The sequence below is a fragment of the Tiliqua scincoides genome, chromosome 3 (genome assembly GCF_035046505.1).
Source record: "Tiliqua scincoides isolate rTilSci1 chromosome 3, rTilSci1.hap2, whole genome shotgun sequence".
NCBI lineage: Eukaryota > Metazoa > Chordata > Lepidosauria > Squamata > Scincidae > Tiliqua > Tiliqua scincoides.
In genome coordinates this window covers 238,871,210-238,890,670 of record NC_089823.1, presented here as the reverse complement: position 1 = coordinate 238,890,670, position 19,461 = coordinate 238,871,210, and the positions used below count along the sequence as shown (strand labels likewise).

At 48.0% G+C, this 19,461-nt stretch overlaps 1 protein-coding gene and 1 pseudogene across 1 annotated transcript in view; one reads left to right on the top strand and one right to left on the bottom strand.

Annotated features, from left to right (window-relative positions):
* The window catches only part of MASP1 (MBL associated serine protease 1), a 76,669-nt gene extending 57,421 nt beyond the window's left edge, over positions 1-19,248 (top strand). The window contains exons 9-16 of the mRNA XM_066619215.1: positions 264-401; positions 2,877-2,951; positions 11,170-11,304; positions 13,214-13,327; positions 16,587-16,772; positions 17,088-17,155; positions 18,032-18,131; positions 19,058-19,248. Coding sequence (XP_066475312.1) covers positions 264-401; positions 2,877-2,951; positions 11,170-11,304; positions 13,214-13,327; positions 16,587-16,772; positions 17,088-17,155; positions 18,032-18,131; positions 19,058-19,248 — 1,007 coding nt within the window. The remainder of the gene's footprint in view (positions 1-263; positions 402-2,876; positions 2,952-11,169; positions 11,305-13,213; positions 13,328-16,586; positions 16,773-17,087; positions 17,156-18,031; positions 18,132-19,057) is intronic.
* Positions 5,970-6,089, bottom strand: LOC136646924 (5S ribosomal RNA; annotated as a pseudogene).
* Positions 19,249-19,461: the final 213 nt, after the last annotated feature.

The following is a 19,461-nucleotide window of genomic DNA, read 5'->3' as shown; positions in this document are numbered from 1 at the left end:
GTTCCCTAATGTCCCTCTCTGTGGCTAACAGCAGCTTCCGGGAGGCAACTTTAAGGAGATTTTAAGCATCCACTCCTCAGATTTCCTCTCCTGGCTTAGCAGGGAAAGGAAGAAGGTTTGTGGATCTAAAGGCACTGGATAATTGAAAGAGGATTTGGAATAAAGTTGGGAACTTCTAGAGGATCCTGTGGAGACCCTGAACCCACTCCTGATGATATTCTTGTTGTTGTATTGAATGTTTTCCCTCCTGCTTGGCTTTTCAGTTGCAGACTGCAAGACCCCCCCTGAGTTAGCCCACGGCGCTGTCACCTTCTCCACACCGCTCAATCTGACCACATACCAGTCGGGGATCCAGTATTTTTGCCAGCAACCATACTATCAGATGGTCCCCAACATCACAGGTGAGACCAGCTGCCTGGGGGATGCAGCCATCACAATGGGGGGGGGGTGTATGATTCGTTAGAGGAGCAGCTGCAACAGGAGGAGGAGCAGACAAGTTTTATGGAGGGCATAAGAGCAGAAGAAAGTCCAGAAAGCCTCAAAGAAGGCCGTAATCAGGGCATGAAGATGAAAGCTTTTGTCCGTTTGTCTCCGTATTTGTATTTTGGGGGATACAGGGCCTTTAAACAGAGAAGGTTTTTCCTTCTCTGTCATCAGCAGGTGCAAAAGAGAGCGACTAAGATGATTACTGTGCTGGGGCACCTTCCTTATGAGGAATGGCTACGGCATTTGGGCCTCTTCAGCCTAGAAAAGAGGCGCCTGAGGGGGGACATGATTGAGACATACAAAATTATGCAGGGGAAGGACAGAGTGGATAGAGAGATGCTCTTTACACTCTCACATAATACCAGAACCAGGGGACATCCACTAAAATTGAGTATTGGAAGAGTTAGAACAGACAAAAAAAAAATATTTCTTTACTCAGCGTGTGGTTGGTCTGTGGAACTCCTTGCCACAGGATGTGGTGATGGCGTCTAGCCTGGATGCCTTTAAAAGGGGATTGGACAAGTTTCTGGAGGAAAAATCCATTATGGGGTACAAGCCATGATGTGTATGCGCAACCTCCTGATTTTAGAAATGGGTTATGTCAGAATGCCAGATGCAAGGGAGGGCACCAGGATGAGGTCTCTTGTTATCTGGTGTGCTCCCTGGGGCATTTGGTGGGCCGGTGAGATACAGGAAGCTGGACTAGATGGGCCGATGGCCTGATCCAATGGGGCTGTTATTATGTTCTTTTGTAAGCAGCACCATACATGTGGCAAACCAATCAAAACCACAAATGCGCCAGCCAGCACACAGCTCTTTCTTGTGGGCTGAGAGTAGCAAACTAGCAAAACACCGGGACAAATCCATGAGCATCATTGCAGGTTACACACTTTTGTCCTAAAAGTGGACTTTCCCTGCGACACAGACATTCACATAGGGGTTTAAGAGACAGTTTTAAAGCTCCTTTGCTGCTGCCTGAACAGAGCCTGTGTGTCCCAGGCAAGCTCTAGTAAAATCAGCTGCACCATTTTGGTTTCAACTTGCTTGTAAGTATGAATGTGCAAACTCGGGTTCTAAGCAGGAGTGAACAACATACTGTGTGGCCACTGTTAAGAATGTTCTGTCTGTCTTAGCCATTGGTACGCAGAGGCTCAGTATGTAAATCGCTTTGTTGGAAACACATCTCCCTCGTTCCCTTCAGGGCCTGGAGGGTGTGCTGATGTGCCAGCCTTATTTTTGACAACACTGCTCTGAAAGGATTGCTGTCATTTCAGTCTTTATCTGGCAATAACTTTGGCATGTTTAGATGCCTGAGGTTACTTGTCCACTCTCCACAAACCCCAAATCATATCCGGTACATTATATAACCTTGCAGTTCTTCACAGGAGGACTCGTAGCTACAGAGAGGTTCAAGCATTTTTTCACGATGGCTTGTGGGCTTTGTCTGTTTGTGCGAAGAAGCAGAGAGGCTATTACCTGCTGCTGAAAAAGAAATTCTAGGGTCTTTGATACCTGCAGTCCCAGTTCAACCAGCACTTGTCCTGGGGTGTGCAATGATGTATTATAATGACTCTATCTCATCACCTACAACTCTTTGCCAAAAAAAAAAATCTGTTTCCAACAGTATAGGACACTGACACAGCTAGAGGAGGTGCAAAGCACTAAGTTTTGCAGGGAGTCTCACCACAGCATGCAAGCAGCCCCTCCCCCTCGGAGCCATTCTGGGCCACATGAGCAAAACAGTGGTGAACACCCAGAAGGCCTCAGTGGAATGCTCCCAGAAGTTATACACCTTCATTTTGCTTCCCCCACCCGGAATGGCTCCAAAGGGGAGGGGGAGGGGCAGCTTGCATGCTGCGGTGAGGCTCCCTGCGAAATGTAGTGCTTTGCACCCCCTCTAGCTATGCCACTGGTACAGGACTAGGTCACTAGCACATGTTGCAAGCACCTTGTATCCAAGCCTGGGACCCTCATTCCTCTGAATCAACCACCTTCCACACCTTTTGGTCTCAAATAGCTCTCTTCCCATCAGTCTTGGTACCCCTATGAAAGCGGGATGTGCCACCACCTCTCTAATCCTTCAAATGGCATCTCAAAACCCACTTTTCCCCCACAATCCCCTTAAATCCCTGAATCCTCATTGCCAGCTGTAATCAAATTTTAAGCATAAGTGGCATTCACTCCTGCTAGCCTGGCCTCTCCCTTCCTTGTCTTCTCCATCAGTTTTAGACTGCAAGCTACTTGGGGGCATCGATCTTCATGATGATGATGATGAGCATAATGGCATACCTACATATCTAAAAAGAAAGCTGATAAGATACAGTATTCCTATATCGCCACCTGGTGGCAAAAGTTATTCAGTTCCCAGCTAACACTTTGTTCTCTTCTAGGTACCTACACTTGTGATGCCAAAGGGGTCTGGAGAAGTGCAGAGCTGGGGGCACGCCTGCCATCTTGCCAACCAGGTACCTAGACTGCCCAGCCATAACCTCCACACAAACTCTTTTCTTTTACTTCTGCTCCCATGTGTTAAAGGTGATGCAAACGTTTCCAGGTTATGATGCAAAATGAGAATCCATGGACAAAGGGTGTCTACTTTTGCCACACTCCAGGCCTTGTTCTCCAGACAAAAGAGAATCAAGCGCACTAACTAGATTTCCTCTTGAGCAGGAGTGTGTGGTTCTAGCTGGATCTCAATTTCCAGAATTAGGGAGTGTCTGCATAGAGCAGAGACCCTACTACAAGAAAAGGAACCACTACAGGTCTTTCATTCGCATCTTGTCCTGCACTGCCTGAATAAACATTCTGGGGTGTGCAATTCTTTTTGGACAGCTTACTTTGCAATCTTATGCACACCTACTTGGGAGCAAGTCCCACTGGATGAAGGGGGACTTACTTCTGAGTAACAACCTCAGAAAGAGGAGTACCAACTGTGGCTAAAAGCACTTATACTAACAGGGGTAGCCATTGATAGTTGGATATTCTGTGGCAAAAAGAACTCATGGATGTCTCACAGACAAGGAAACCCACATGCGTTTTGCATCCAAGCATGCACTTATTCTGTGGGAAATGCTTGTTTCCACATGGGTTTCTCTGGGTCACAGTCATTCAGGTGCCCTGAGACTCTGTCCTTTTTACTTCTGAGTAAACATGCCTAGGGCGTTGCTGCAGGCCTTAGAGAAAATATCAAGCATTTTTTTCCTTCCATTTAAGCAGTGATTTTCAACCTTTTTCATCTCACAGCACACCAGCAAGGCACTAAAATGGTCAAGACACACCATCAGTTTTTTGACAATTGACAAAGCACACTGTGCTGTCACATCCCTCAATGGCCCTACTAACAAATGACTCTCTCCCAAATTCCCATGGCACACTTGGGCACCATTTGCAGCACACCAGTGTGCCATGGCACAGTAGTTGAAAATGGTTGCTTTAAAGGCTGGTCATTCCTTCTGTTTACAATGAAAAGCAACATAATAGGGAGCATGTTTAGAAGCAGTGGGCATCGTTGTTCTTAGATTCAGGCTTCCTAAAGGCAGCCTAACTCTTTTCAGGGAGGATGTCATGAATGAATTTGAAGAGGGAGTGCTGAACACGAAGCAGGCACTGATAAACCATGCGCAGAATCAGCGCAGGGCATATCTGGGCAACATTACAATTTTTTTGTCGTTTCAACCCTTCAGCTTGCGGAACCCTTGCGAACTCTTGAGTCAGTATCACTTCATCAAAGCACTCGCTTCACCCACAGACAGTGAAACAATAACTGCATAATGCCTTTCAGTGCCACTGAATGTTACTCAATTAACTCTAGTGCAGTTTAGGAGAAATCAGGAAGGCTGCCAGATGATATTCTAGCGTTGCCAATTACTAAATGTACACAGATGCTTGCTTCATAGTGGGGGTGGGTGGGATGAGAGTGAGATTCTGCAGTGAGACCGCCCTCTCTTGGGTCATGCAGAATCTCTGTGCATTTTGGGGTGGATTGGTTTAATTTTTTTGCCAATGTATGCTTAGATTTTCACATAGGATAGCCAACTTTTTCCTGGCAGGGCTCTTGTGCCTTTCACAGCTGCATGACAAGCGGAAATTCCAGAGGCGAAGCTTTTTGCATTCTGCATTTGCAAAGAACTCACTGTGCTAATCTCACTGAATACACTCACACCTAAACGAACAAGCTCCTGCCATAAATAAGTCTACAGCACAGACCCTACACTTCCAGGTTCAGACTTTTATGCACTGTTGATGGCTTGGTTTCTTCTGTGGATTGTAATGAGGTACCTTATGGGGTCTTCTTTTCCAGTCATGTTTATTTTCACTTGAGAAAAATATTATTACAGTTTGCGCTAATTTGATGAAGGAGATGGTCCTGGCAGTCATGCCCACAAATGGTGCTCTAAACCCGTCCATCCATTTTGGCCTATATCAGCTTGATCCTGGGAACTGAGGGCCCAACGCTGAGCTCCCTTAGCACTGGCACTGAGTCTTAGTGAGAGCACTGGGTGCCGTAAACATGCCATAAAGCACCGTCGTGGCACCTGGGAAGTAGGGAGCACTCATGCTGGGCCCGAACCAGTCAGACGCTGGGCCAAGCGCTGGCAGAAGGAAGATGCACTACCACTGGGGCTAGGTGAGACTGCCAGGTAGCTGTGAAGCTTCTGGGGGGCAGGGGGGGGCAGAACAAGGGTGGGGGAGGAACCAAGGTGGGAGGGGAGTGGGCCAACTCTGCCATATCCTGAACTCTGTGCCTGGCTGGAAGGCCTGACACAGAGTATCTCAGACTGCAAAATTGTGGAGCTTGGGGCTTTCTCTGGGGTAAGGGGACAAAATTCCCTTCCCCCCAAGGAGACCTCTGGCAGTCTCAGCGGTGCTGCTGGATGCAGCAGTAGACCTTTTGACACTGTTGCATCCAGCAGAGCCACCAGCTTTAGGATTGGGCTGCCAGTCTGTGTGTGCACTGATGCTTTTCACTATTTATTTATTTATTTATTTATTTATTTATTTATTTATTTATTTATTTGGGCTGCCCAAGGTGGCTTACAACAATTCATAAAATTACAATAAAAGGTCAGCAGCCAATAAAAGTACTTCAGATAGCAGCATATCAAATAATAACACAAGGCTATTCAAACCCATCAGCCAGTAGCAACAAAACTAAGATGGGAATCCTGAATGCAAAAGGCACGTTTCAGCTCCCACCAGAAGGCCAACAGGGAGGGCGCAGTTCAATTCAACCAAGAGGGAGTTCCATGATAATGGGGCTGCCACAGAGAAGGCCCTGCCCTTTGTAGATGCCAGCACCGTGAATTGTGCCTGGAAATGAACCAGGAGCCGGGCGGCTGCATCCACAGGAGTTAAACAAAAAAGCCCTGAGACCGTGAGGACCTCCCCATCCTGCTCTGACTTTAGTTTCCAGATGTTGTTGCTCCGCACGGTCTCCTGTGTGCCCTGGTTGGCAACCTTCAGTCTTGAAAGACTATGGTATAAGCCTACAGCACCCAGTATTCCCAGGCGGTCTCCCATCCAAGTACTAACCAGGCCTGACCCTGCTTAGCTTCCAAGATCAGATGAGATCGGGCATGTGCAGGGTAACAGTTGCTGTCTACACTGCGATTAAATTCCGTTGTTCTGCCCCATTGACCAGACCGTCTTCCAGTGAGTGCCTCGAATGTGAGTGGGGCTCTGTGGGCAGCCGTTCTCCCAGATGCGTGAGCAGCGGCACTTCGACTTGTCTGTGTTCTGTTTTGTTGCCAGCCTAGGCCACCTCCGAAGAATGGGCAGGCTGTCCTGGCTAGCGACAGGACCGGCACGGCTTCCTCGCCTCACTGTGCATGTTGGTGGGGACAGAGGGAGCTCAGCCACCTCCTTGCCCACCTCGCGAAGGTATTCTGAGTTTATGAGGGTGCAATGATGGATAGTGTCACATGGCATCAATGCATCATTGCCAGTAGATTATGCTGTGGAGGATGGTGGAAGGGAGCATGAGAGGAACTTCTGGGCATAATTCTGTTGACACTGATCTTGGGATGTGGGTGACCATTAGGAAAATTTAAATGGAGCAGCCAGATGTTCAGGGGCAAAGATGGGTCTAATCCCAGTCACCCTCAAAGAGCTGCAAGTAGTGTGGAGAACTGTGGCTTACAGAGAGTGACAGGTGGGATGTGTTCCATTCTCCCAACCACCACTCTTCCCCTGAAACCCTGGCCCTGGGATTTAGGAATGGTATATGTGAGAATCCCAGTTGGGGAGAAGCAGGTGGGTAGAGCAGCTTGCATGGAACAATCAATGGACAGAGGAAGGATAACTAAATGACTGACAGTTGGATGGCTTGCAATGGACATGCATGTAACCGTTTAAAGTGAAAGGGTCATGAATCTGGCACAGGAAGAGAATAAGAGGAAGTCAGGATACACTTGACTTCATTCTTGTGTTCAGCTTCTGTCATTTTTGATCCACCCAAAATCAGGTGCACACCTCAAAACCCTTATTGGTGAGGGACTATGGGGGAGAGAGTTATGTTTGCAGTTGACTTATGTCTGGAAAATAATTGTTTCCCAGAAATTAAAATTTGCATTTCGGCATCTGGCCAAATATTGTCCATAAAATGCTAGTTTCTTGCCACTGACATTTGATTGGTTGCATGCATTTACATTTAAGCTCCCTAAAATCTGAACACTCACCTCCAAAATCAACACATTGAATTAAAAATGCAGAACTTAAAATTCCAAAAAAAAAAAAAATCTAAATCTAAAATTGAAATTGAAATTTAAAACATTGCATGTGGGTATGCAACTTTAATCATTTGATTTCTTAAAATTTTAAGTTAGGTCCGACTCTGAAATTACAATGTAAAGCATTGTAAATGAAGTTCAGTACACACGTCTGGTCGCTGGAACTGTGGGAACCCAGCCCTGCTGGCACATGGCCAACTGAGATTTAGTCTTAAGGAGGAAAACCCCGGCATAATCCACTAGAGAGTCAAAGTTCTCAGCTGCTTTTGGGTGAACGTCCAGTCATGGTAGACTAATCACCTGTTCTGTTATTTTCTTTTTGCAGTCTGTGGGCAGCCCACCCGCCCCCTGCCCACCCTAGTCAAGCGCATCATTGGTGGGCGGAACGCAGAGCCTGGCTTTTTCCCTTGGCAAGCTCTGATTGTGGTGGAGGACACGTCACGAGTGCCCAATGACAGGTGGTTCGGCAGTGGAGCGCTTCTGTCTGAGTCCTGGGTGCTAACTGCCGCCCACGTCCTTCGCTCCCAGCGCCGAGACAACACCATCATTCCAGTCTCTAAGGAACATGTGACGGTCTACCTGGGCCTGCATGATGTGAGGAACAAGGTGGATGCTGTCAACCGGACAGTGGAGAGGATTATTCTCCACGAGGCCTTTGACATCCAGAACTACAACCATGACATTGCTCTGGTGAAGCTGAAAGAGAAGGTGACCATGGCAGCTCATGTTATGCCAGTCTGTCTACCAGAGCATGAATATGAGTTAGTAGGACCTCAGCCCAACACGCTGGGCTTGGTGGCCGGTTGGGGCATCTCCAATCCCAACATCACCGTCGACGAGGTCATCAGTTCCGGCATGCGAACCCTGTCTGACATCCTGCAGTATGTCAAGTTGCCAGTAGTTCTCCATGCTGAGTGTAAGACAAGCTACGAATCCCGGTCAGGAAACTACAGTGTAACTGAGAACATGTTCTGTGCCGGATATTATGAAGGAGGGAAAGACACCTGCCTTGGAGACAGCGGAGGAGCGTTTGTCATCCAAGACCTTGACAGCCGGAGGTGGGTTGCTCAAGGCCTGGTCTCGTGGGGAGGACCAGAAGAGTGTGGGAGCAAACAAGTCTATGGAGTGTACACCAAGGTTTCCAACTACGTGGACTGGCTGCAAGAGAAAACTGGATGGAGAGGAGCTGGCATGAGTTGACTGCTCAAGCAAGAACCAAAGACCTTTGACAGTCAGAAGCTGAAGCAGCATCAGTCGTGTGGCAAACGCTCCAGGGGTCACTTCCACACCAGCCGCTCTTATTCACACAGTAAACCTACAACTGCCATTAGTTGGGGGTGACAGGAGGATTAGGACATCTTTCTTCAAAGCAGTGCTCCTGTCGCAAAGCTGTCATCACAACCTTCAATCCATTTGTTGCTGGAATCATGCCACTTCCCTCTCCCCCAAATCGGTGTACCTGTCGTGCTTGTGAGTGCTGCATAGAAGCACTGGCATTGCGAGAGGGGGCGCAAAGCAGGGTTTTTCAGGGAACCTCACCGTGGAGTGCAAGCAGCCCCTCCCCTCCCCTCCCCTTTGGAGCCAGGCATTCACCTCCGTTTTGCTCTCATGGCCCAGAATGGCTCTGAAGGGGAGGGGGAGGGGCTGCTTGCATGCCACAGTGAGGCTCCCTGCAGAACTTAGTGCTTTGCACCCCCTCTAGCTATGCCACTGCTGTACAGAATTGCAGTGTTTTGACTTTTGAAAAGTTGAGTTGTGGGTAACTAAAAGCATGCATACCTTCCATTATCAGGAGTTGGTGCAATGAAAAACAATCCCTTTATGGTTTTGAATGGTGGTTCATGACAAGCGTGAGGGACTTTTCCCTCTGCTTACACACCTGAGAAACACCCAAGACTGATGCATGGTTTTTAGTCCAAGGGACCAGGACTTCCTCACATCCACAAGCCACAACTTGATGTTCTTAGTCAGTGGCTACTCATATATCCATTAGGGTCTAAGTGGAGTAGAATGCAATGCAGCCAGACTGAGGAAAGCAGGGACTTCAGAAATTCCAAGGAAGGGGATCCTGTTTAGCAGTATATGCTTAGCACAATATTCCTGGCTCTCATACATATTTAAGAGGTATTATGCTATTTGTTATGTACTCTATTTTGTAGTATTCCTACTGTTTTGTTTACAATCCCTGGTGGGAAAAGAATAAAACGAATGTGCTACATATAAATCTCTGTGTATCAAGAATGCCAGGGGTCAGGGATGGGGGTGGAATGCTTCTCGTCGCAAAACAGCCTGTGGCTTCATTGAAGGGATGCCGGCAGTTCTGTGCCCACACTGCTAATTCTGTACACCCCTAGTGTTGAAATTTTCCTGGCATTTAAACATCTATTCAGGAATCCACCTCGATGGAATCTGAAGTTGTAGATTCAACTGTCAGAATCAGATTCTCTGCCCTAGTTTGAGAAGTGGATCCTAGCTGGTAGCTGGCCTTAAAAATCAGTGACCGGCCCCCAAACCAGAAGCTGATCTTGGGCACCAAAAAGCTGATTACACTTCTGGCATGTGTTCTATTGGAAGAGCAACCAGTAGTGTGACCAACAAGCTTGGGGGTATTTCTCTATGCTTAGACACCTGAGAAACACTCTCAAGGCTGATGCTTGGTTTTTAGTCAAAAGGACCAGGACTTCCTCGCTGTCCATCTAGCCAAAACCAGAGTTCAGACTTCAGGAACATAAAAGCAGATGCAGAGGCTCAAGTCATCTAATCCCATCAGTTACAGGGCTGACCTCTAGGATGTAAGCAGAATAGCAAAAACTATGTTTGCTTTTGTTTCCTCTGTACTTTGGTTGGCAACCTGGTTGGCAACCTTCAGTCTCAAAAGACTATGGTGTAGGTCTACAGCACCCAGTATTCCTAGGTGGTCTCCCATCCAAGTACTAACCAGGCCTGACCCTGCTTAGCTTCCAAGATCAGATGAGATCAGGCATGTGCAGGGTAACAGTTGCTTTGGTATCATGGAAAACCCAGAGCTAGTGATTCAGTGCTGACAACCTGAAGTGTGTGGGTTTACCTTAGGAGTGAGGACCTATTAGTGAACTAGGTGGTCTAGGGTTACTTTTTTTCCCCTGTATGATTCTGCACTTACTCATTTTCTAAATTCCTAACTCATTATCTAAATTCCTCATCCATCTGTCCTAGGAGATCTGAGCAGGCAGCAACTGTGAAACCAGACTAAAAACACCACCAAAAGTCCTCCCCCCCCCCCACTTTCCAACTGATTTTATCCCAGTCATTCAAAGCAAACCCAGATATGTTTCAGGGAAACATCTGGATCCCACCTGGGTGAGTTCCCATATGAAGGAACTGCTCCACAACAACACCATGTCTCTTTATGCCCAAGTGGTATGTGCCTGGTGCCCAGGTGGCAGAGTCAAGTGGATGATCTCCATCAGGCATCATGTCAGGAGAGAGCCATTGGCCAGCCTGCAGAGTTCAAAGACAGAACTGTGCAACTGAGTGCAACTCAGTGCAACTGAGGAGTTGCTGCTGCTCTTATAGTAATAGGTTTCAGTCCTCACCAATGAGTGGAGTGAAATAACATACACAATATCAAATTAAAAAGTACACATTGCATTGCACAACAGGGATGTGCAGTGGTGGGGAGGCAGGTGAGGGCAGAGCCCCTCCACTGCAGTCCTTCAAAAAGCACCACCACCGTGTGAGGCGCCCAAGAACATACAACTCATGCGCTCCGCCTCACCTGCCTCCCCACCCACCAGACATCCCTGTTGCACAAAAGTGCAAAGGAGACCCCCTCAAGAGACCACCTAGAATAAGATGTCCACTACCCCACAGTGGTGCAACAAGTGGCTATGCCACAGCATTCTGCATACACACCAGAATATCTGGAGGGTCCAGATATTCTCCTCCTCAGCCCTTTCCTTCCCTTCTGTTTCAGTTTGTGGGAAGCCCAGATTTTCCAGAAGCCTCCTGGCCCGCATTGCCAATGGACGCTACGCCCAGAAAGGGACCTCACCGTGGATGGCCATGCTGCACAGGAATGGGCGCCCCTTCTGCGGAGGCTCCCTGCTTGGTAAGAACCTCTTGGCATCCGTCGGTCAGAAGGAGAGGCAAACGTAACATTTTATTGAGACAGGTCAGGGAAGTGGTTCTGTTGCTGATTCTGTCATTCATCTTCCGCTATTTCTCTTTCATTATTGTGTGGTGATATGTCAATCAGGGTATAGTCAGGAGCCGAGTTCTGAGAATTCTCCTACAGCAAAAACAGTGATGGGATCAGTAGGAGCTCTCAGGTGCTGCCTTTGAAACTTTTCTCAAATGTCCTGAGCCAACAAGAAGCATCCGGCTCAACAAGAGGCAAAGCAAGAAATTTGCCTAGGGGCATGAGAGTTAAGATGCCTGAGAGATACTATGTATATCACGTCGTCTTCAGGCTTCAGTCCTGGGAGTTGGGCCTATTGAAGATCATGGGACTTTCTTCAGAGTGAATGTGTTGAGAATTGTAGCCTCACAGCACAGTCCTATAAGGCTACAATTTTATGCACATTTACCTGGGAGTAAGTCCTACTGAACACTGTGGGACGTACCCCTGAGTAAACATGCCTAGGTGACCAGTCCAACATACTTCTTATATTTTTCTGGGATTTTTTTAAAATCCCATTTTGAAAGCTGATTTTTTTTTGGGGGGAAGGGGGGGAGGTCGCTTGGCCTTAGTGGGGTGTCACTATGGTGGGAGTGTTGTGATGACAAGCTCCTGCATTTCAAAATGTGCATTTCAAAATGTGCATTTCAGAATGTGCTGCTACACCACTGATTACAACAGCAAAAGCAGAATAAATGCCAAATAAGTCTGTAGCAGGAAGACATGGGTGCAGCGGTGTAACTAGAGAGGGTGCAAAGCACTAAATTTTGCAAGGAGCCTCGCCACAGTGTGCAAGGGGCCCCTCCCCTTTGGAGCCAGGTGTACACCTCTGTTTTACTCCCATCCCCTGGGATGGCTCCGAAGAGGAGGGGGAAGGGCCCCTTGCACTCTGCAGTGAGGCTTGCTGAAAAATCGAGTGCTTTGCACTCCCCCTAGCTATGCCACTGCATGGGTGACTCACTTCTGTCAGGGGACAGAAACTTGAAGGGGCGTAGGGTGGTGTATTTGCATGCCTGCAGCTGCTGCCCCTGCAGCTGACCGGCCCACAGTACCGTTTTGAGCTACTTTCAACTTTGGGGCCATTTTCCAAAGAGTTTTGCATAGAACATGTCACAGCGCGGCCGTCACACTCCAAAGGTCAGCAAGGCGTGAAGGAGAGTGACTGGGCCTCTCCTTTCCAGATGGTGGAGTCTCACTCATGGGTGATGTTGCTTGAAACCTGAGAGTTTCCCCAGCATGGCAAAGGTTCCTAGAAGAGGAACCGCTGCATGTCTCAGACTCCGCTCACACGCCCTCCTCGCCACACTGCTGCCCCACTTGGCTTGCTTTGCTGCTGACCAGCCCTGTTCCAGCACTTGCAAAACCCATTTGTGTCATGAGACCCCTGCCAATGTCATACCTTAAAGCAGTGGTTCTCAGATGTTTAGCACCAGGACCCACTTTTTTAGAAAGAGAACCTGTCAGGACTCACCGGAAGTGATGTCATGACCGGAAGTGAAATCATCAAGCAGAAAAAATTTTAACAGTCCTAGGCTGCAATCCTACCCACACTTACCCAGGAGGAAGTCCCATTGACTAGCATTGTTAAAAGCATCTTCATAGTAGCCTGTTAAAAGTACAGAGCTGTAACATTTCCCCACATGTAGTCACATGCCAAGGTAGCATCAAGTCTAATATATATATTAAAAATAAAATATTGAAATGAATAGGGGCCCACCTGAAATTGGCTCACGACCCACCTAGTGAAACACTGCCTTAAACTGTGTTGGTTTTGGGGGGAGGGGGGTGGAAGAGAATTTGACCTGAATGGGATGAACACTCAGATATTCTTGCCTCCTAGGTAACCGATGGATCGTGACCGCCGCTCACTGTCTCCACCATGTACTGGGTCTGGAGGACCCTGTTCTCCGAAGCTCTGATATAATCAACACTTCGTCATTCAAGATTATCCTGGGTTAGTGGCAAGGGTTCAATATCCCCAAATACCCCAATTTCTCAGACATCCCAGTTAAAAAACAGGCCCTCAGTTCTATTTCCCTGGTTGCCATCTAGTGTGCTCCATCTAGGCCCGCAGGAGACCATTTTTATAGACTGCCCGCAGTGCCAGCACCAATGCAAAGCTTGCGTGGGGCTGATGTGGCAGGCACCCCCTGTGGCACAATGAGCACTACTACTGACACTGATAGACAGGGGTCAGCCCCGCCAGGTGTATCCTTCAGTGGACATGGGCCCTTGGCAGGGTGATCAGACGTCCTCTTTTGCCAGGACACGCCCTCTTTTTAGCCCCATGTCCTGAAAAATAACTTAAATGTCCTTTTCCCAGTGAACAGGCCCCTGCAGGCAACGCACAGTCTTTCTCGTATTTGATAAATTATATGTATAGTTTTAAATTTAATAATAAGTAATACAGTGTTTAAATTAACCACATGAAATAAGTATACAAGTGTTTTTAGCTTTTGTTTTGTCATGTCCAACATTTTTCTTGGATGTCATAAGAACATAAGAACATAAGAACAGCCCCACTGGATCAGGCCATAGGCCCATCTAGTCCAGCTTCCTGTCTCTCACAGCGGCCCACCAAATGCCCCAGGGAGCACACCAGATAACAAGAGATCTCATCCTGGTGCCCTCCCTTGCATCTGGCATTCTGACTTAACCCATTCCTAAAATCAGGAGGTTGCGCATACACATCATGGCTTGTACCCCATAATGGATTTTTCCTCCAGAAACTTGTCCAATCCCCTTTTAAAGGCGTCTAGGCTAGACGCCAGCACCACATCCTGTGGCAAGGAGTTCCACAGACCGACCACATGCTGAGTAAAGAAATATTTTCTTTTGTCTGTCCTAACCCGCCCAACACTCAATTTTAGAGGATGTCCCCTGGTTCTGGTATTATGTGAGAGTGTAAAGAGCATCTCCCTATCCACTCTGTCCATTCCCTGCATAATTTTGTATGTCTCAATCATGTCCCCCCTCAAGCGTCTCTTTTCTAGGCTGAAGAGGCCCAAACGCCGCAGCCTTTCCTCATAAGGAAGGTGCCCCAGCCCTGGAATCATCTTAGTCGCTCTCTTTTGCACCTTTTCCATTTCCACTATGTCTTTTTTGAGATGCGGCGACCAGAACTGGACACAGTACTCCAGGTGTGGCCTTACCATCGATTTGTACAACGGCATTATAATACTAGCCGTTTTGTTCTCAATACCCTTCCTAATGATCCCAAGCATAGAATTGGCCTTCTTCACTGCCGCCGCACATTGGGTCGACACTTTCATCGACCTGTCCACCACCACCCCAAGATCTCTCTCCTGATCTGTCACAGACAGCTCAGAACCCATCAGCCTATATCTAAAGTTTTGATTTTTTGCCCCAATGTGCATGACTTTACACTTACTGACATTGAAGCGCATCTGCCATTCTGCTGCCCATTCTGCCAGTCTGGAGAGATCCTTCTGGAGCTCCTCACAATCACTTCTGGTCTTTACCACACGGAAAAGTTTGGTGTCGTCTGCAAACTTAGCCACTTCACTGCTCAACCCTGTCTCCAGGTCATTTATGAAGAGGTTGAAAAGCACCGGTCCCAGGACAGATCCTTGGGGCACACCGCTTTTCACCTCTCTCAATTGTGAAAATTGCCCATTGACACCCACTCTCTGCTTCCTGGCCTTCAACCAGTTCTCAATCCACGAGAGGACCTGTCCTCTAATTCCCTGACTGTGGAGTTTTTTCAGTAGCCTTTGGTGAGGGACCGTGTCAAACGCCTTCTGAAAGTCCAGATATATAATGTCCACGGGTTCTCCCGCATCCACATGCCTGTTGACCTTTTCAAAGAATTCTATAAGGTTCGTGAGGCAAGACTTACCCTACCTTACAATGTCCTACCTTTTGGGGTGCCTTGCCCTCTTGCAGTTATGACATCTGGTCATCCTGGCTTTTGTTCACTGGCAGACCTGGCTGTCAGTAAAAGGCATCCCCCACCAAACACAGATAACTTCCAAAGATATCTTCTTTTCAGGGCTCCTGTGCTTTTAAACTGAGCCTTTCCTCTCTGCAGATTCAGTCCATTTCATCACTTCCTGTTGATTCCAGCTGGGCAATTAATGATCCTTGAATAGTCTCCCTGCAGTTGTCCCATGTCACTTTCTGTTCCTGCCGGGAGGGTGTCTTTAATTATTTCCTTGCATTTATAATCAAAGGACAGCAAAGCCTCCTCCCCTGCCCTGAAACAGGGATAAGGCAATGGAGAGAGATGACTCCAGGGGCAATCAACCACTAACTCCACAGCCAGGATCCACAAAAAGCAATAAAATGAACTGAACCTGCATGCAACAAACTTGAATTGGAAGCTACCAGGAACCCTTGCTAAATGGAACTTGCTTGTGAGGAGATATTGTAGAACAGGGGTCTCCAAACCCAGGCCCGGGGGCCAGATGCGGCCCGCAGAGAGCTTCTGTCCGGCCCGCGGCCAGCCTCTGTTCCCCTGAGAGCCTCTGGCCCAGTTGACCAAACACTACCAGAGTTGTGCTTGTGGGGTGGGGAAATGGGGGTCCATTTAAGTGTGTGTGCTTTATTTCTTAGGCTGTTCTGGTGCTTGGAGAAATCCTGGACATTTGAGCCCATTCATTCATTTATTTCAGTCATTCATCTAAGTTCCATCTCTAATGTATTTATTTAAATTTTATATTTAATTTTTCTTCCCGGCCCTCAACACCGTGCCAGATAATTTGATGCGGCCCTTCGGCTGAAAAGTTTATAGACCCCTGTTTTAGAAGGAACTTTGCCATGGGAAAAGATGTTGCTCCTTCATTAAATGCTGCAGAGAACGGCCGTTTTAATTTTAGCTAACTGAAGAAAAACCACGTCATTCCAAGGCTAAGGGGCTCTAGCATAGAAGCAACTCTAGTTCCATAAATCTTTGAGCTTTTGGTGCTGTTTTGTATTTTTTTAAGTTCTGGCCTTGGGCATTCCCTTGTATGTGAGGGAAGCCGAGACAGAAATGTTTCAAATAAACAATTACATTCCATATGAAGGCAAAAGAAACCATTCCATTCATTCTGGCTGACAAATACTGGTTACCTTTGAACAAGTCCAACTTCATTCAGGAAGGCAAGTGGCTTCTGGAGCTTCACAAGGGAGACCCCTCAGGCTTTTAAGAAAAGTGACGTATTGCTGAAATGAGACCTGCACTCCTTCATTTCCAACCTCTCTTTGTGCAGGGAAACACCGAACAGAAAGGACCGATAGTACTGAGCAGCAGCTCCAACCCCAGAGGATTGTCATTCACCCCTCTTACAAGGCAGCCACCTTGCAGTTTGATGTCGCCCTGCTGGAACTGTCGGAGGAAGCCAGGTTGAATGATTATGTGATGCCTGTTTGCTTTCCCGATGGCTCACACCGTACAGGTGAGAACGTGGCCTTGGACCTTCAGCCACTCAGTGCCAGTTTAAGACAAAGGCAACTGGTCATGGTGGAGACCTTTCACAGGCAGAGCACGTGGGCCTTAGACAGAAGTAGTTGAATGGATCAGCTTCTGCTGAATTTATAACAGCTACTACCCAGTGGATATCTCTTTGGTGTACTGCAATCTGTTTTTGACAGGTGGTGAGGAAAGCACTCCTTGGGGGATAGATCAGAGTGCCACCTTTTTCTCCTTTCTCTCTCTGTGGAGGTGTGCCAGATCCCAACCGCTAACACAGCTGTCTGTTTTCTTCTGCCAGGTGCCATGGTCATTGTCAGCGGATGGGGCAAGCAGTTCTTGCATCGTCTCCCAGATGCCCTGATGGAGGTGATGCTGGCTTTCATTATGCCTCTGAGAATGTTGCGTAGCCAGGGAAGAAGCACGGGAGGCAGGTCCCCTGGCCCTTATTTTTGATCTCATGACTAGGGATCCTCAAGGTTGAAACTTGCTCACTGGCCATCCTATGAACTAAATTATCATTTGCAGTTCTTAAGATCAGTGGGGAAGAAGACTGATCCCAAAATGATCCGAATGCAGCAGCTGCAGTCCCAACCCTTAGGCAGTGGCATAGCTAGAGGGCGTGCAAAGCGCTAAGTTTTGCAAGGAGCCTCACCGCAGCATGCAAGCAGCCCCCCTCCCCTTCGGAGCCAGGCGTACACCTCTGTTTTGCTCCCACCACCTGGAATGGCTCCCAAGGGGAGGGAGAGGGGCTGCTTGCATGCTGCGATGAGACTCCCTGCAAAACTTAGTGCATTGCACCCCCTCTAGCTATGCCACTGCTCTTGAGCAACTCAAGTCTGATCCTGCTGGGGCCTTGCTGTGAGGTTCCTAGGGCTCTCCAAATGCACCACTCTGAGCTCCATGGAGGAAAGACTTGGAAAAACTGATTCATAAGCCTTCAGTCCTGCTATGAAGGCTCCCCAGGTTTCTTCAGTCCTGCTGAACTCCCTTTACGCCTGGGGTCTGGATACCACGAAACAGCTGACAACCAGATACAGGGAGCAGAACCACTTGTGCTGTATGGCACCTGTCTCCTGGGTATGACTGGGATTACCTGACCTACATGTAGTGGCTCTAGGGTGGGTCATGGCAGAGCAGAGGTGTGGCCTGTGCTCTAAAATTAATAGATGGCCCTCTGGCCTGTAATGCAGCAACCCACTTATTCCAGCTGTCTCACTCATGAGTGTGTCTTTTGTGACCCAGATTGAGATCCCCCTGACAGATCACGCAACATGCAAGGAAGTTTATGCCAGACTGCAGAAGGCAGTCACAGAAGATATGATCTGTGCTGGAGAAAAACAAGGTAAAGTCCAGGGCTAATACGAAAGTCAGAGTCCAGCCCAAATTTCTGAGGAAATTTTATTCCTGGATTTGTCTTTTTTCACATTTTCTTAAAACCTCAAGTTTTTGGGTGTCTCACCAGCTGATTTCCTCCCCTAACTTGGACCTGCACCAGTGATGCTGAGTGGAACCGAGAAGACGGATCAAAGTCTGGAAGGGGGTAGATCAGTGGTGCCACTGCCACCGACACCACCCTCTTCCAGGCCACAATCCTTGTTCTGCCCTCGTCTCCTCCACATCCTGCCTCCCTTCCACCCCCTGCATTGTCTTACTGGCACCGAGGGACATCCAGGGACAGCTGGCAGGCTCCTGCTCGCTGCTTGTGGCGTGGCCCAGCTGCTCCAAAAGACACATTGCCCTTTGCGACAGCTGTAAAGTAAGCTGCTGGAATGCTGGTTTTGGCAGTGTAAGGCTCACATAGGATTAGTCCATAAGACACAGACCTACCAAAGTGATAAGGTCTACTGTGATTTACCCTTAGAGTTTCAAAATCTTGTTACCTAATCCAGATCTCAAGATACTCATTTGATGTGATATCCCAGGGGCTTCAGTTATGGCATATGAACCAGCCTTGTATGGAGTTAAGTCCGGCGGTGTTGTTTACACTGATTGGTGGTGACTCTCCAAGATGGCCCTGCTACCTGAGATTCTTTTCACAGAAAATACCTGAGAAACTGGGATGTGCCTGTGCTTTTCTTCTGCTAACTCCCCCCCCCCCACACACACACACACACAGCAAAAGAGAACAACTCTTGGACAGTATTGTGACTGGGCGGGGAATCGAAGAACCTTCCACGGTCCCTTCCTCATGTCCGCTGTGCAGAGCACTGTGTCATATTCAAGCTGAAAGACATTCTCATGCTGATTGATTCTCTCTTGCTTACCCAGGAGGGAAAGACGCTTGTAGTGGAGACTCTGGAGGCCCCATGGTCACACTGAACAACCAGACTGGCCAGTGGCAGCTCATCGGAACTGTGTCTTGGGGCGATGGCTGTGGCTTGAATGACCGCTATGGAGTTTATTCCAATGTGCTCCTGAGTCTGCCATGGATAAAGCAGGTCACTGGTATGGAATATTAAAGACTCTCTACCACACTTCACGTCCACAATAAGAGCATTGTCAGCTTCCAGAAGACAATTCAACCAACTGGACCCTCAAAGGGCTAATTATGGACTCCGCCCAAAGAAAGTGCAGAGGGTGGGTGGGAAACTTGGTCACTGTCATTCTGGGCACAGGAATAAGAAAGATCTACCTCCTGCTGACTGAACCAAATAACCTGAATCTGACTTTAC